Source organism: Impatiens glandulifera, chromosome 2 (genome assembly GCF_907164915.1).
Source record: "Impatiens glandulifera chromosome 2, dImpGla2.1, whole genome shotgun sequence".
Classification (NCBI taxonomy): Eukaryota; Viridiplantae; Streptophyta; class Magnoliopsida; order Ericales; family Balsaminaceae; genus Impatiens; species Impatiens glandulifera.
In genome coordinates, this window is record NC_061863.1 from 1204832 (window position 1) to 1223673 (window position 18842).

At 29.5% G+C, this 18842-nt stretch overlaps 2 protein-coding genes across 2 annotated transcripts; both read right to left on the reverse strand.

Moving 5' to 3' along the window:
• Positions 1–6613: 6613 nt before the first annotated feature.
• On the reverse strand, positions 6614–6925 carry LOC124928214 (cytochrome P450 CYP82H23-like). The gene has a single exon (XM_047468749.1). It carries the CDS (start codon positions 6923–6925, stop codon positions 6614–6616), a length of 312 nt encoding a protein of 103 aa, XP_047324705.1.
• Positions 6926–7193: 268 nt separating this feature from the next.
• LOC124925773 (xanthotoxin 5-hydroxylase CYP82C2-like) lies at positions 7194–8984 on the reverse strand. Its single transcript, XM_047465860.1, has 2 exons — positions 7999–8984; positions 7194–7933 (listed from the first exon to the last, which is right to left on the reverse strand). Exons 1-2 carry the CDS (start codon positions 8956–8958, stop codon positions 7310–7312), a joined length of 1584 nt encoding a protein of 527 aa, XP_047321816.1. The 5' UTR covers positions 8959–8984; the 3' UTR covers positions 7194–7309.
• Between the last annotated feature and the right edge of the window lie 9858 nt (positions 8985–18842).

The window sequence follows — 18842 nt, forward strand, 5'->3', positions numbered from 1 at the left end:
AACACAAGATCAAACAAGCCCAGAATTAAGTGATTCTACTAATTATAATCATCACTTATTGCCTAATTACAAAAGCAAGAATATTTTATTATGTGGTGGCATTTTAGAGATGAAAAGAGAGGATCAATTTATTAATAATATCTCAGTATGAGTGAATCTTTATTATCAGGAAAAAAAAAAAAAAAAAAAAAAAAAAAAAAAAAAAAAAAAAAAAAAAAAAAAAAAAAAAAAAAAAAAAAGGGGAAATCAAAGATAGAATTATTTGATTTTTTACCGGCGCATAAAATTAAATGCGTTGGTGACACTTTTATATTTTTTTGATGAAATTGTCCTTGTCCCGAGACGCAACCGAATGTCATGTGAAAAGTCGACAATGCATTGTGAAAAGTCTACAATTGCGACACGAGACGCATTTTTTATTTTTATTTTTATTTTAAAAAATTTACCAAAAGATATTGCTCAAATAAAAGCATCTTTAAAGTCATTCAGTCAAATTTCCCCCCCCCCCCCCCCAAAATATTATATTTTTATTTTCTATAAAAGAATGCATTTATTTAATACATGAACTGTTAAAGAAAATAAGTAATAGTGGAAGAGAAATTTAGAGAAAGAAGTATGTCAAATAACATTAGTGTGGTTGGATAAATAAAAAAGTGTGAAGAAAGAAACAAGATAAAAAAAAAATTATTTTTTAGTCAATCAGATTGCACTACTCATTCACTTACCTATTGAGTCTTCAAAATTCCCTCTTCCAATTATTACGACATGATATCAAAGTTAACAATATAAGTATTTAACACAGTTAAAAAAATAAAATTTCAGTTCAAACAAAATAAAAAAAATATTATTTTTAATCAAATGACTTCTAGTTTGTTTGATATTGAGATTAGTTATATTTGTAAATAAATTACTTATTAACAATAAAAACATTTTTATTAAATTTAAATTTTAAATATAAAAAATAAAAAATATTTTAATAATTCATACTTAAATATTTTTAAATAACATATATATTTCTTAAATCAAACAAGATATTTTTTTTTATTATTATTAAAACCCTAAAAAGTAGAAGATCAAACAAGCTCGATCATGTTTCATGGAAACTTGTGTGATGATTTTGATGTTTATGACTTTTGTGACCATTCTTGATTTCATTTTAATTATTTGGGCGAAGGATCAACCCGGCTAGTTGGCACTACTGTTCTATTCTCCATACCTAATTAATATCAATAACAACAAGATTCTTTTTTTTCAACAATCCAACATTTATTTATTTATTTTTAATCGGTCAACTTAAACTAGATAATGATTATTTATATTATTACTATGCAACAAGATTAATTCTCACTTGAAACAAGTTTGATTTTTACTTAAACGAAAGTACCTTCATTTTGTGTTAACTTTCTAAGTTACAAAAAAACATCAAGTGCTTTACAAGTTCATTCTTGAGTTCTCCAAACCCAATAATTGTAATTAACATCATCCTTGTTGAGTCACTTTTAATTAACATCATCCTTGTTGAGTCACTTTAAATTGTTTGGTACACCAAAATGATATCATTTTAGTGTATAATCTTGATTTAAGAAAATAAGATTAACACAAAAATTTTGGAGACTCTTTACAAAGATATTGATGTTGATATAGTTGATGCTTATTTAAATGTATAGTTTGACACTTTAAAAAAGTTGGAGTCTTTGTCTTGAGATCATCGTTTTCATTCTTAGTTCTGTATTTGTCAGAGTTTTGGAAGACTGAGTGTTATATAAACTCGTGTCATAACTTTAGTCTAACATGATGTAACCTCTGTTCAGATTTCTTCAATAATATTATCTATTTCTGGTGGACTTACCAAGTTCAATCTTGATGAACTACGTTAAATCCGTGTCCTTTATTGTTTATGTCATTTCACATATTTTCGTTAGTAACTATTATATATCTGTATTTCATATTTCACTTACCTTTAGAGCTTCTATTTCACGCCACTCCTTTCATGAAAATATTCCTCACAATTATAAGTGTATCAACTTTATTCACAACCACATAATTGTCATCATCATAATCACAACCATAGATCTCATTGTTACAAATTTATTTTCTCACAAAGCGTGACAAATTTGCAAAGGAATTGTCAACATACTTTTGCAAATCAGTTTTCTTAATTAGTCATCTTGGAATTTTTCATCTACATTAGGTTGCAATCATACTTGACAATTCAAATATGATCTATTGAAAATTCAAATATGATCTAAAGGGAAGTTGAGGTTGTAGTTGATTAAGCCTAAAAGTATATTCTTGACTATTCAAACTTCATATCTTATGCAACCTAATTCTTGTTTTATGTTTTTAAATACATTATATATATTATATCATTTTGTAAGCTGTTTTTTTAATTGGTTATCATTTATTTTGTTTGGGGGTGTGTTTTGTTCTGATTTTGTAATTAGACCGATTCTTCTCTTTATCATTAAGATAATAAGTCTCTTTAATTTCTTTCCTACTACAACCCAACCTTCTAAAAAGTGAATTTAACAATATTTTCCTTTTATTTTTTTCAACTAAATTGGCAACATGATAAATGATCTTCTCCTTGGGATACCTACAACTTATTATATAGATAAGACACATTTCTGTTAGGATTTGTATCTCCCAAATACGACCTGCTTGAAAATAATCTGTAAAAAAACACAAGAAAGAAGAACACAAGAACACACAGATTTATAGTGGTTCACTCAAATTGAGCTACATCCACTTCAGCCACCACCTGATTTCACTATGAAGAAGAAGGAATACAGAGTTTTTGCCTCACACTTTATCTCTCTAAAATTCTGTCTTAACAATGTAAACTCTTAATAATCACATATTTATAGGGTAAACATTCAGGTAATAAACCTAAAACCAAAAAGAAAACCCAATAAACTCTAATTAACAATGTAAAGTTTATTATAAGTGTAGGCTCCATAACTTAACAAGTCCCAACATGATAAATGATCTTAATATTTGATCCCTTCTCCTTGGGATACCTACAACTTATTATATAGATAAGACACATTACTTAAAAGTTTATTTGAATATTAATCCAAATTGTGTTGTGCCTAAGCTTTGAAGTAGAGCTCACGAGAGAGGCGAGGGCTAAGTAAAACCTTTAACGGGTAGCTTTTGAGACACTTAAACCACGACCTGTCATGTCAACTGATCATCCATCAATGGTCTCAATTTCAAAACCTTGAAAGAGTCTAGCCATGCCCAAATGCATTACTTGTTGCTAAAATGTTATTACAGGACAAAGCCTCCTCCCACCCACTACCAAATGGTAGAAGTTCAAAATCCTTTCCTTTCAAGTCAATATTTTTTTCTTGAGCCACAAATCTCTCCGGCTTGAATTTTACTGGTTCTGGCCAAACACTTGGATTATGATGCATCTTCCAAACATTAACAAGTATTTGTGTTCCAATCGGGATATCATAGCCCACTAAGTTGCCATCTGCCATTGTTTCGCAGGTTAACAACAAAGGCAATGTTGGTTGAAGTCTCATTGTTTCTTTAAATAATGCTCGTAGATAGACAAGATTTTTTATATCTGCTTCTTCTTTTTGACGATGCCTTTCTACATGGATGTCCAACCAAGATTTTTTATATCTGCTTCTTCTACTTGACGATGCCTTTCTACATGGATGTCTAACTCTTCTTGTGCTTTCCACAACACACCTCGGTTGTTTAAAATGAAACACAATGTCCATGTCATAGTAATTGAGGTTGTATCATTTCCTCCAAGAATCATGCTTTGAAATAATTAGGCAAATTATACTGAGTCAATAACGACGGTTTACATTATCAGTCACTATTGGATTAAAGAACTGAATGAAGGCATCGCTAAATATCAAAAGCGACATTTTTCACCAGTTAATAGTCGTCGCTAGTGGTCCATATATATTATTTTTATTTTTTCAAAGCATTCTTAGTGGACATTGAATTTGAAATATATATATTAACAAGAATGGATATTTGAGTTATCATAAATAGTTATTAATATTAGAGTGATCTAATAATGAAAATTGTTGCTAATTTTCATGAAATCGACTTACCATACAAGTGGATTTGACGACGGTGTCACTATCGTAGCATATATCAGCAAGACATGTGGACAGTGGATCAAATCATTCTCCTCGTCATCGATACATCATCAACCTCTTTTATAACCTTAGACACCCCATTTTACACCTTAGATATCTAAATAAAAAAATTCATCTAATACGATACTCATGTTTGTTATTGGACCGAGAAAGATTTTTTTTTTTTGAAAATCGATCCAGAAAGGCTTAAAAGATAACGACCCAAAGGTCGAATTTCATAACGACTATGTTTTCCCAACCCGTGACACGTTCATGTTTTACGTTTTGAAAAATATTGAATTTTGAGTATAATATTGATGTTTACAAATTTGTGCAGAAGATGCTCAAAAGAGGAGAAAACGAAAGAACGTGCCAAACCCCCTAATCAACTCGCCAATCAACGAGTCAAACTGGGCCAAAAAAACGGGTCAAACACTGTCAACCCAATGGAGGAAGTAGTTGACCGGTTTTCTGAAATTGAATAATTGGATTATTTGAAAAGGGGATTAAAAGAAAATAAGTAATTTCCACCTTTGGAGCCCCTGAAATTACCAATGAGTCCATAAGCTTCACAAATTCATTCCGAGTCCAATACTGGGTGGAATTCGATGATCTCGGAAGTTTTGAAAATAGAAATGAGTTGCCTTTCATCGTGTTCATCCTGATTTCCCGATGGTGTCCTCGATCTAGGTGAAAGATCGTCATAAATGAAAGGTGTCATTGAGAGGTTTCATCTAAACACCCTTTCACTTAAAAATTCATAACTTGAGATATGGTCGATGATTTTGGATGATTCAAGTTGTGTCGAGAAGCTGATTCACATACCTTTCGAATGACTCCAGCCCCGAACCGTGATTCGATCATTAAGGTGCTCACCCGATTAGTACAAGAGAGGCAACACTATAGGTCTGAATCCCAAGAGCTAAATGGTGATAGTCTACACTTATAAAAATGATAACTTTCGAATCACTGGACCATTCCGGGTGAATGAACTGTCATTGCAAAGACCTTTGAGTTATCTTTCCAATGGTATCAAGTAGAACCAGAGTTATCTTTCCAATTTCCAATTGTATCAAGTAGAACTCCTGGTTCACTATACAACTTCCCCTAAATCTCCTGTAGTGAGACTGGTACACGCAATGACATGTCCTTGTGAAGGGCTCGCCGGAGATAGCCTTTGGCCGGAAATCGTCTTCGCCGGAGGGAGATGGAGGACTGGCAGCTTCTGTTTAATTTTGTCATATTCCCTCTCCTTCAACTTTGTTGAGGGTTGCAAAGAAGCCCCTGGGCTTCTTTGATTTTTAAATTGGTATTTATTATTTTAATTTCGAATTATTTTTTAATTCGAAATTAAAATAGTCCTCCAAATCTTCTTCCTCTTTTAATTGAGCTCCTCGGCTTTTTTTCTTCTTATATTAATTTAAAACTTTAAAAAAATTTAAAACAAAATAAACCTAAGGCCCTGTTTGTTTCCCAGATTTCACAAACAACCTTAAAATGATAATTCAAATGTCCAAACCATTTTCAAATTTTCTAAAATTTTCCCTATAATTCAAAAATATTATTTTTTCAAAAATAAAATTTTCCCGGAATTTTTAAGGCCCGTTTGGAAAAATATCTAAATATTCATGGTGTCATGTCGGGAGTTATATAACTCCGAAAATTTCAAACTCGATTCCTGTGAGTTTCTAATAATATTTTTGACTATCATATGAAAATTTTGGGAATTTTTAGAATTAATTTTGAAAATGACTCATTTTAACGTATTGTACTCGAAATTTTCCTTAACTCTGAAAATTTTGAAAGGGGAAACACTTTGGACATTGGGTTAGTTCATTCTCTTCTCTCCTTTGTTCAAAAGAATAAACTTCTAATCCTCAATTCGAATTTGAATCCTCATCGCTTACGCTTATTCGTTCTTCCTCGGGAATCATTATTCTTTTTCTCTCCTTCGGGAATCGTGCTACATGTTTTTTCATTGTTTTATCCTGGCCAAATACCTTATGAATAAGATTAACCCTTATGCAAAATGATTAAGATTTTTTCACACAAGCAAAAATGTTCTGAACTCAGAACAAAAACGTAACAATTTTTCAAACATCAACTGACCAATTACTTAGGAGTAAAGACTGTCTGTAAAGACAGACGTATAAGACATAGCACCGTAGGCCCTTTCCTAATACGTAACCAAACACCGAACTCTTAAAACGAATCGCTGATTTTCTTTTTTTAGTTTTTTTAAAAGTAAATTAAAGTGACAACTCTAAAGTCAATTAGATCGATACATTCGCGAGTGTATCGATTTAAAACATGTACGGATCAATCCGTACAATTGAAAAAGGGTTATGCCAATTCAAAAGGCATATGCCCAAAAAGGAAGAAAACGAAAAAAACGTGTACAACAACTCTTTTCATTTTGACACAATTCTCATTCAATATCCAGCCAACCAACCAAGGAAAGGTATAGAATCGGAAACTAAGAATATCCCGGATAGATGTATGAATTACGCCAAAGTCTTTTGGCATCGTTTTGAATCCTCAGCGTTAGGTTTGCCAGCAATAATAGGAAAAATTATATTTGTGCTCATATCCACAAATTTCTCCTTAAATTCCACTAATATTGGACCATTCCCTATGTTTTGATCATCCCATTGTTCGTATAGACTTTTCATCAATAAACCAATATCGAAAAAGCGAACATGTCTCAACATATGTAACTTATGGTTACTCAGGAGATTAAGAACGACAAACTTACTCATGGCATGCCCATAATGTCCAAAAGGAGCGAATCCAACCACAGAATGAACGTAGGCCATGAAATTTGGAGACAAGGTTCGCAAGAGGATGGCTAACTCTTCTAATTAAGTTCCATTTATTGCTTAATGAATAGAGTAAAAAAATCTATATGATGTAATCACTTAGATTGTTCCTATTACTAGTTTAATATCTTAGTTTGTAATAATAGACTTTCCTTTCAATGCAATATGATGAAGTTTGATGCAAGGATAGTTGGTTTATCTTGGTGTAGATTCAATTGCACAGGACTTGATCAGATTGAAATCTAATTTGAAAATTAGGATTAAGGTTTCAAAACAGTTTGATAATCCCTTCATTCTTAAATTACTTAATATGCAAATGCATTGTTTTATTACAAGAACAGAGCATAATTGACATTGTACTACAATTAAGTTTTCCCAATCTTACATATAGAGATCTGGCGATAGGCGAGGGCTAATCAAGACCTTCAAGGGGGTAGCTTTCGGAACGCTAAAACCTGGACTTTCAGTCATGTCAACCGGCAATCCATCAATGGTGTCCAATTCAAACCCCTGAAGTAGTCTAGCCATGCCCAAGTGCATTACTTGTTGTGAGAAGGTTATTCCAGGGCACATCCTTCTCCCACTTCCAAATGGTAATAGTTCGAAATTCTTCCCTCCCAATTCAATATTTTTCTCTTGCGTTAGAAATCTCTCCGGCTTGAATTCCAGTGGTTCTGACCAAACACTTGGGTCGCGATGTATCTTCCAAATATTAACAAGCAGATGTGTTCCAGCCGGAATCTCAAAACCTCCTAGGTTGCAGTCTTCCATTGCTTCGCGCATTAGCAACAAAGGGAATGTCGGCTGTAGTCGTATGCTTTCCTTAAAAATAGCTTGTAGATAGACAAGGTTCTTTATATCTGATTCTTCTACTAAACGATGCCTTCCCACATGGGTGTCCAGCTCTTCTCGTGCTTTGCACAACACGTCTCTGTTGTTCAAAATGAAACACAATACCCATGTCATACTAACTGATATCGTATCATTTCCACCTAGAATCATGGCCTGAAATACACAAATGATAGATGGTCAATACCCTAAAACCTACAACAACGAATCAAATGACTTACCAAACAAGTGGATTTAAGGACAGTGTCAGTGTCAATGTCTACGGTAGCAAGATCGCCATCTTGCAAGTCAGACAACATAAGATGAATCAAGTCATTATCCTCGTCTTTAATACACCCTGAAAGCCTCTTCTCTCGATGCTCCCTTAGCCATCTCACGAGAATATCGTCAATCTCTTTAGCAGCTCTCTTCATTTTAGCACAATTTCCATTAAGTATATCAATCCAACCGAGGGAAGGGATGGCATCCGAAACTAAGAATAACCCGAGCAAATTAAAGATCTTAGTTATAGCATTTTGACATTGTTTCGACTCCTCACTATTGGTTCCTGCGTAGCGTTTCCCCGCGATAATTCTCGTAATTATATTCGAAGACATGTCTTGAAACATCTCCTTGAATTCAACTAAAATCTTCCCACTGCCTGATCCATTTCCATGATCCCATTGTTGGTATAGACTCTTGATGAAGAAATCAATCTCAGAGAATCGAACATGTCTCAACATATGTAACCGATGGGCAGTGAGGAGGTTAAGCACGACAAACTTACGCATGGCTCGCCAATTGGGTCCATAAGGAGCGAATGCAATCACGGTCTGATCGTAGGTCAGTAGTTTGAAAGCCAAACTCTTGGGGCGAGTGGAGAGGGTTTTGTCATTGGTTGTGAAACATTCTTTAGCGACTTCACAATTGTTAATAACGACGGTTTCGTGAAAACCCATACGGAGAGAAAAGACAGAACCAAAATTGTCGGCCATTTTGCTTAAGATTCTGTGGGTTAAGTTCTTTCCGCCGAGAAGAAGAGGGATGTGACCTATGATTGGCCAAGCACCGGCGGGTTGAGGTGGTGCTTTTCTTTTGTTGTTGTTCATGAATTTTGAAAACCACCGGAAATGGATGAACCCTAAAAGAATGAAGATAAGAACTATCATCACTTGAACTAGAAGCTGTTGGAGAAATTCCATGTTTTGATTTGAAAGAAAGATTGATCTCTTGTTTGAGAATGCTCTGCTATTTATTATTATTTCTGGAAATTATCTTGTAAGAAGATGACGATCACTTTTAGCTTGTTTTATGTGATGATTTAAACAATATATATTTTTATTATAAATTATAAAAAATATATCATATATCTTTTTTAATATTATTAAACAAGATTTTCCTTTAAAAAATTCATTAAAAAAAACTTTTGTGTGGTGGCACTTGAGAGAGAGAGAGACATGAGTTGACATGACAGTCATTATTGTACAAAAATCCAAGAGTTATCATTAATTAGTTTTAAAACCTAACACCTTGTTTGGATTAGGGTTTTTTTAAAAACTTAAAATTTTGAAGTGGTGGTGTTTATTTTTAGTAAAATGACTTAAAAGGTATTGGTATATATAAATAAAATTAAAAAATAATAATTTAAAATAAATGGTATTTTAATATTTTGGTTAATGAATTTTATGATAGGATTGTTGAGAAGTGATTGATTAAAAAATTAATTTGTATTAATCCTAAACCTTGTTCTTTTTATTATTATAAAATAATTCAACTAAAATTAATTTTTTAATCAATAATTTTTAAACAATTATATCACTTATTTTATTAACTAAAATACTAAAATACTCTATATTTTAAATTATTATTTTATTTTATTTATATATATCAATATTCTTTAAATCTTTTTATTAAAAATAATTATCCTTTTTAAAATCATCACAAATCATTATTTTTTTCTCTGTCTAAAATTTTTAAAAAAATTTCAATCATAAAGCACATATTTCGCAAACACTTAACAATTTAACCAAACATAAAATTTGTCGTCTGACAAGCTCGAACCCAAAACCTGATATCTCAGGAACCCAAGACCTATATCTCATATAACATTTTGTTTTTAAGACATATTAAACTATTAATAAACATTTATCTTAACAAAAATCAATCTCTTTTATTTTGCTTTTCTTCGGTTATAGTTACTTAGTAACTATTAAATAAAAATAAGTATTTAGTTTAGATTATTTAATTAACACAATTTAATCAAAGTATTTTAAATTATTACTTTTTATTTTATTATTATATTAATACAGTTTTTTTACAAAAATAAATTTAACTCTCTTAAAATCATAAATCAATAAAGAAAAAACAGTATCTTAACCCATCCAAAGAGAGGCTCCCAAATGAGTGTACATTATAAAAATTTTAAATTTGTGATTTTTCATTTAATAAATTTGACTTCAAAATAGAATAAAATAATAGAAACGATTGGGAGGTAATAAGGAAGAATGATGTGGCGCAATTTGATTGACAAAAAAATAATAAATTTTTTCAATATTTCTTTTACTTTTTTCACTCAATTTTATACTTATCTCTCCTCAAAATAAAATAAGTATCAAATAATTAACTGACAAAGTGTCCAGCCAATTTCATTTTGGTCAAGGTCTTGTTTGAAATTCACATATTAAATAAAATCAATTAGAACCTAAATGACTTGCTTTGATTGAATTCATTGATATGCAACACCTTACTTTAATTTTATTCTTGAGCCACATTTTATTTATTTTGTAATCTATTTTTTATTCAATTATCTTGCAAGTAAATGATTATGATTATAAAAATCCTTAGCAACCTATTTTGTAATTAATTTTCGGTCAATTATGTAATTGTTTTTTTATCTACTTTTGCACTTTTCATTAGGGCTTGTTTGATATTTTGGGTTTGAATATTTGATTATTTGAATTGATTGAACTATTATATTGTTTCTTTTAATTTTTAAATTTATAAAATAAATTTAAAATATTTAATATTTTAATTTATAAATTATGATATTTTATAGTAAAAAATTATAGGATATATGAGTTTTTGATAAAAGTTTTCAAATAATCCATAAATTAAAAATATAATTTAATATTCTGTTTGATATTGATTTTATTTGATTTTTTAGAATTTTTAAAAAATTTATAACCTTGTTCTCTACAATTTTTGTTAGTCTTTACCAAATTAATTTTCCAATTCAATCAATTCCCATTAATCACATCACTCATTTCATTAACCAAATACTAAAATACTCTTTAATTTAAATTATTATTTTATAATTTATTTATATATATCAATATTTTTAATTTTTTTTTATCAAAAATTAATCATTACATCCTCAAAATTATCACCTATTATTCAATTTCTCTCTCTTACTTTTTAAACCGAATAAGGCCTATCATATCTTAGTCCTTATTCTCTTTGAATTTTTAAAAAACTTCAAACAAAATAAATTTATGTTTTTCTAAACCTAAAATGTTATAATTTAATAGTTCATTATATAAATTTATATGATTATGAGTTAAATCTCTTCCAATATAATTTCCTTTTATCAAATTTTAATATTATTAAGGCAACATAAATATGAACTTTTATTGGAGGCTAGGCAGAGCCGGCTAGTTGGCACTACAATACCCCATACCTAATTATTTATATATTTTTTTATACTTTAACTCATTAAAATAATTATATTACAATAGAACAAAAGTAACTAATTATAAGATTGCTTTCCTTAATTAGTCATTTGTGTATTAAATTAAAGTGAGGTTATTACTATTGGGTATAAAAACAGATTTGCAACCTAATATTGTAATTAATTTTCTTAGTCATCTACTTTTGCACCTATTCCTTCCAGTTTAAATTATTAAATTATTATAATATATTTTTAATTTATAAAATTTAAATTTTATAAACTAAAAAGCAAATTACTTAGGTAATACTCAAATTAGTTCGATCACTTACTTTTAGCCCTCGAATTATTTTGTAAAACAAATTACCCTTAAACTTTCTAAAATGTCACCAATGGCCTTTTTATCAATTTTTTTTGTTAAACATAATGGTTCTAACTAAAAGCACTCCAACTATTATGATAGTTTACTTTTGAATACTCATTATCTGCTTTTGACTAGTCACTGCAGTTAAAAAGACAAAAGATATATCATATAATATGAATACATTCAACCAATCAAACAAATCTACTTAAATATTTGTTCTCTACTATTTTAATGTTCATCATTTCTTCATTTACATCTTACGGAAATTGTTGCAATACCCTTGAGTCTTGTGCACTCTTTCTTACTGAAATTGTTGTAATACACTTTGAGTCTTGTGCACTCTTTTTTATTAGGGTTGCTACAGTACCACTTGAACCCCTTGTACTCCTTTCTATCAGAGTTGTTGTAGTACGACTTTGGCCCCTTTTCGTTCTTCTAACTAGATTTGGTTTGGTTGATAGTTCAATTTCAATCCAATAGTAAACCTCAATCAATCTGCTCATATTTACCTATGTACACATATCCATAACATCAACATCGTTTACAATGTTCCTTAGGTTACATTTCAAAGGATCACCTAGTTTCACATACGAGAAGAACATATTATTATTGGCATACCCTAGGTCTTTAACCATTACCTTAATCTCTTGGAAAGACAATATATCAACATCACAATAATCAATGTAATCAACATCACTACTAACGTATAATAGCCCATCTCTTCTTCCTCCATGATAAAGTTTAATGCTGAAAAATTCAGACACAAAACCTGTAACCCAATATATGCACATTAAAATAGTATAAAAGTTAGGAGAATATATGAATATTATAAATTTGATATCAATGCTTAGAAAATGAGGGCTTTAATTATCAGTATAGTATAAACCAGAAACTCTGCATTACTTAAACAAGTTGTATCAAGTTTAAGTGCACTTTCAATTGAAACAGTTTCAGCACAAAACTGAAGTTGTCTATAAGTTACTACAGTAATAACTAGTATCAACTCCATCTCCCGAACTAGAAAATAAATGAATACATAGAACATGTAACAAATTATGAAAATGCCCAATGCCCGTTTACCTAACTACAAGAATCATTCTATCACATAAGAAATGTACTATTTCTTCCCTCTATATGTCTCTTTTCTTTAATAAAGATAAATTTATAGCAGAAGGAAGAAAAATAAGAATTAGGTATACAACAACAAGTACTCATCGTATACTCGATTGGAACAAAAATCACAATTTCTAGGTCTAATCATCCAAGTCATTGCTCTGATACTATGAACTTTATCTCATGTCTCTCTTTAACCCTCTAAAAGACCCTTCTCTCGCACAGATCTCAAGAACTCAAACCTTTATCGCAACTTAGGGCTTCTCTAGCAGACCTTTCTCTCTCAACTTAGGGCTTCTCCTTACAAAGAATGATGCAAATCTATGGAAAAAAGAAAGACGATATTAGGTACGTCGGTCGGTCGTAGAGAAGATGTAAAATATGCTTTGAAGAGAATGATGACTAAAAATGAGGGTTTTAATTAGAGACGTTATGGTGCAACGTAAAAATTAACAGAAGGGCTTTTGGTGACCCTTTCTGATAGTTTTAGGGTCATTGGTGACTTTTCAAAAAGTTTAAGAGGTAATTTGTTTTAAAAAATAATTTGAGGGCTATAGGTAAACGATCGAAGTAATTTGAGGGTCACCTAAGTAATTTGCCCTAAAATAAAATATTAATTTGATAAAATACGTGATTTAATAGTTAAAAATAATATGATAGAATATATTAGTTGATTTTAAATAGCTAAATAACCCAAATTAAACTATCACAAAGAATTTTCTTGATCTTGATTTTTTTTTTAATTTAAAATCAATTACCCCGCAGTTTCGATCTGAATTGTCTTATCAAGGGCGATTTTTGTCGGTTTGACAAGTAGTTGATTGGAGATAGGGTGGAGAGGGTATTTATTTTCCATCCCTGATCTCACCCCGATTTTGCTCCAAACACTATAAAAAAATAAATATATAAAATCCTCAATACATATATTTATTCTTTATATTTTATAAGAGTTAATTTTAAATTTATTTATTTATAAAAATATTAATTTTCAATATATTATATATAATACATATAATATTAAAAATTTCGTTTATATAATTTTTTTTTAAAAGAATATGGCATAAACGTTCTCATAGTTCGAAACCAAATTCTCAAAAATATTATCTTTTATTTCCTAAAAAAATACATTTATTTAATATAAAAAACAAAAAGTTCTACAACAATTAACTATATCAACAAGACTATTTTACCCATTTTTTCTTTTTTTATTTAATTTTTATTTTTAAAAGGTTCATTTATATTAAAAATGGAAAAAAAATTGTTTAAGGCTAACAACAAAGTATGACATTAAAATAACAAATAAAAAAAAATAATACTTAAAATATTATCGACCTCGTAAATTCTCGAGAAGTACGATTAACTTTCTCAAAAGACTCTATTGGCTTTTCTGAACGAATCTCAGAAAACATAATAATAGTATTATGAATGATACGCATTAGATGACTACGATCATTGAAAATTCGACGATTTCTCTCAAACTAGATAGTCTACCAAAGAATAATTGAGATGGTAATCCAAATATGTAAATCTAGCATATCAGCCGCATCAATCTAAACTTTCCAACAACTAGTTCAGGACTCGGGCAAGGGCGAAGCCAAAATTTTAAATCTACTCGGGCTAAAAATATTTTCACAAAAACTAATATAACACATTTTTTTAAAATTTTCATGATATATTAAAAAATAATAATCGTTTAAACACCCATATCAGAAAAATAAAAATACTAAAGAGAGAAAAATAAATATCTTTGACCAAAGATACAAAAAAAACTGTGAAATTTATTATTGAAATTGGAATTTACAATATTTTGAAATATAATATTCACCGATAATTGAATCTGAGTCTATACTTGAAGCAAATTAAGATCTCGGATACTCCAACAACATAGGTTGATATGACCCAATAGAAATTTAATCATTATAATTTACATGATATCACCACATAGAAATATGCAATCTAGAATCTCGTTCAAGAGTAATTTAATGAAACTCAACTCTTTGAGATTTAGAAGGAGATTTTAAATTCTCATTGAAAATTACTATATCTGGTTCAATTGGTTCAGATAATGAAAGATTATCAATGTTTGGCTTAAAAAAATATAAAATATTTTTTTCTTTTTCTCTCTGAATTTGACATTAAAAAAGAACTTTTGAATTTCAAGATTCTCGACTTATAAATATATTAGATACTATGAAAATTATCATCGGAATATGAATAATGTAAAAACGACACAAATGACTATAAAATTAAAATTATACAAACCTAGTGAGAGAATAAATTTTAATATAAACCGGTAGAATGCATTCCTTCGTTTTAGCCTTACAAATTATAGAGATCTAATAGTTATTGAAAAAAAATTAAATATTCAAATTATGACTGTGACTATTATTGTTAGAGACATTTTTTTTAATTAAGCTGAATAAATTATATATAGTTTAATGGTATGTAACTAGATTTAATTAAGAATGAATAAGTTAGAGTCTTAGGAATGGATAAATTATATATTAGTGAATGAGTTATTTATTTAGGAATGAATAAATCATGTTTTTCTTTAATTATGAATAAATATATTATATCATATATTAGTATTATTGGTTGGTAGACTATTTTTTATTTTTTTTTAGAATTAATAAATTAAATAAATTATAAATAAATATATTATATCATATATTAGTATTGATTGGTTGTTTGACTATTTTTTTTTTTTTTAGGAATTAATAAATTAGATATGGGTGGGTTAGCTGTGAATAATATATTATATAATATATTGGTATAGTAAATTATTGATATAGTATAACATGTAGGGCCTCCGGACTAATTATATAGAATGAATAAACTAGAAAGTCATATAATTATATATTATATTATATATATGAATTAAGGAAATGGAGCCCTGCCTCCGGAAATGGAGCCCTCCCTCCGGGCTCTAACCCTTTAACTCGTGCATCATCCAATGAATTCCAATAATATTTTAAATACTAGTCACTTATTAATAATGCAAAAATAAGTGAGTTGTCGATTCAACATCTTATTAACACATACAACTAACCATAATACAACATTTTTTTCATTCACATATCATCTGTTAGAATTCCACCATGAATAACGCTTCATCCAAAGAACGAAATCTTGGATAAAATCTTTAGCTCTCAAAATTTTTCCCAATAAAATTTTTATGGAATCATCTTAGAGAACAACTTGTAGCAATGCTCCATATGGAAACTATCAATATCTTGTCAATGCATAATGTCTTGTTCAGACGGTGACACTTATTTGTGTCCTACCAAAAACTCCTTTTATATATAATTTGGCTAACGAAACCACTAGAACGAGGATCAAACATATCCTTAACTATGACATTTCTACATATAGCAATGGGAGAAAGCTCAAGATATGTTGTAACTAGACTTTTGACACTACATCAAATGTCGTCTCAAAATCTAATCGAAGAATCGTCACCCATAATGAATCTAGACTGCTCACGAAAACTTTTCCACATAAGATATATAAATTCTCCTCCAAACTAGTAAAAAATGAGTATTAGTAAGGACGAAAGCCGTCACTAAAAGCCCCTAAAACCGTTACTAATAACATTATGTAACGACATTTATCGTCGTTACCATTCGTTACAGAAACGAGCGTTACTGATACTATTCGAATTTCGAAAACCCTTACTGAAACTCATATTAGTAACGGCTAAACAACCATTACTGATATTAACATCAGTAAGGGCTCTACTAAAGGTAAAACTGTTACTAATATAGTCTTAGTAACAATTTTTTTATGATTAATATCATTACTGATTATAGAATTAATAACGATTTTCTTATGCTTAATACTTATTAGTAACAATTTTATTATGTTTAATATCGTTACTTATATATTAATAGTAACAATTTTCTTATGCTTAATACCGTTACTGATATAATATTAGTAACGATTTTCTTATGCTTAATACCGTTACTGATATAATATTAGTAACGGTTTTTTCAAGCTTAATACCGTTACTAAAAAACATAATCGTTTTATTTTTATTTTTTGAATATTTCATATTTGTACATATATAAACAATAATAATTATCCATTTTGTCAAAACCATTAATATAATCCAAAAACCACAAACATCAATCCAAAAACTACAATCATCAATCCACAATCATCAATCCATCAATCCACATAAACCCTAAACTATAAACCAGAATCCAAAATTCACATAATCTAAATATCACTCAATCATCTCAAGTGGGAGGGGTCGAGGATATGGATGGAGAGAATTCCCGGGATACAAGGATAATAAGAAGGCCATTTGCTCCATCATCTCGATCATATCATTCCGCATTTGATCACGCTCTTATATTGATCGTTATCTCTCCCTTTGTGCTTCTTCACGCTCCTTTAGTGCTTCTTCACACTCTCTCCGTGACTGAAGTCTCTTAGCTTCACGCTCCTCTCGCATTTTCTGTATCTCCTATTGTAAAGCCTGGTTTTCCTCACAGATCTGTTGTGTGTCACTGCGTGGAGTGCTAGAAGAACCCCCATGAGTATTTGCTCTAAAAGATATAGGTGTGATACCGGAGCCCATACCCACGACTCGCCCATGTCTTTGAGATCCGAACGCGTACTCAGTCAACTGAAGCTCATTCATACTCGGGTCTTCTTCTATAGCAGTTTATAACGTAGTCTGCAAACACAAATTTCATTTGATTACAAACATAAAATAAATGAAACTAATAAACACGACCTACCACTTTTTCTTAAATAATAGGGGGGACCTCCGGAGTTGAATCTTGCAGAGTTGGTTTCTTTGTATGAGTGAGGAGAAACAAGTCAGCAAAATTTGGCGAGGTTCCGGTAGTCTTCTATTGTAGACCTTTCAACAAATTCTATGAATTTGTCAACCCCTCAATATATTTTGGATCGGTACAAAGTATAGTCATCCATGTTTTGTCACGGACTTACATTAGGACTAGACAAAATATTACTATGTCAAATAAAGTATATTATTTCTAAATTATTCATAAACCTAACTAGTCCAATAATTTAACATATAATTCAATAAACTATCATAACCTAATCAACATATACAATCCAATAATCCAATAATCCAATAATCCAATAATCCAACAATTCAATAATCCAATAATCCAACAATTCAATAATCCCATAATTCAATAATCCAATAATCTAACATAATCTAAAATCAAATAAACTAACAATCAATAATCTAATCTAACATCAAATAATCTAACATTGAAATAAACCAACAATCTAATAATATAACCTAACATTCAATAAACCAATAATAATATAATTTAACCTAACATTCAGTAAACTAACCATCCAATAATCTAACCTAACATTCAATAAACTAATAATTTAATATAACATCCAATAAATAAGAGCTCGAATATCTGGATCTCCTTAATATTAAAAACATTTAATCTTATTCCAACTTTTTATTATTAAAAAAAAAATAAAAAAAATAAAAAAAAAATTAATATTATCTTTAATCAATTAGGGTGATCATTTCAAGTTTAATTATTTGATCTAAAGTTTGGCTAGATTTAAAAAAAATATTTTTATATATTAATATAATTATAATAATCAAATTATTTATCAACACTTAAAATATTTTTATTTTATTTTTATTAAATTCAAATTTTAAACCTAAAAAGTATTTTAATAATTCATATTACGTACAAAATCTGTAAATAAGGCTAATTATTTGATCACACAAAATATTTAATTTTTTTTTATTAAAACCCTAAAATTTCCAAGATCAAACAAGCATATTCACATGGACACCTTTGTGATGACGGATGATTTTGATGTTTATGACTTATTTTATTTATATATTTGGATAAATAATCGACCCGTCCAGTTGGCACTACTATACTCCAAACCTAATTATACCAATAATCCAACACGTTTCATTTTGGCAACAA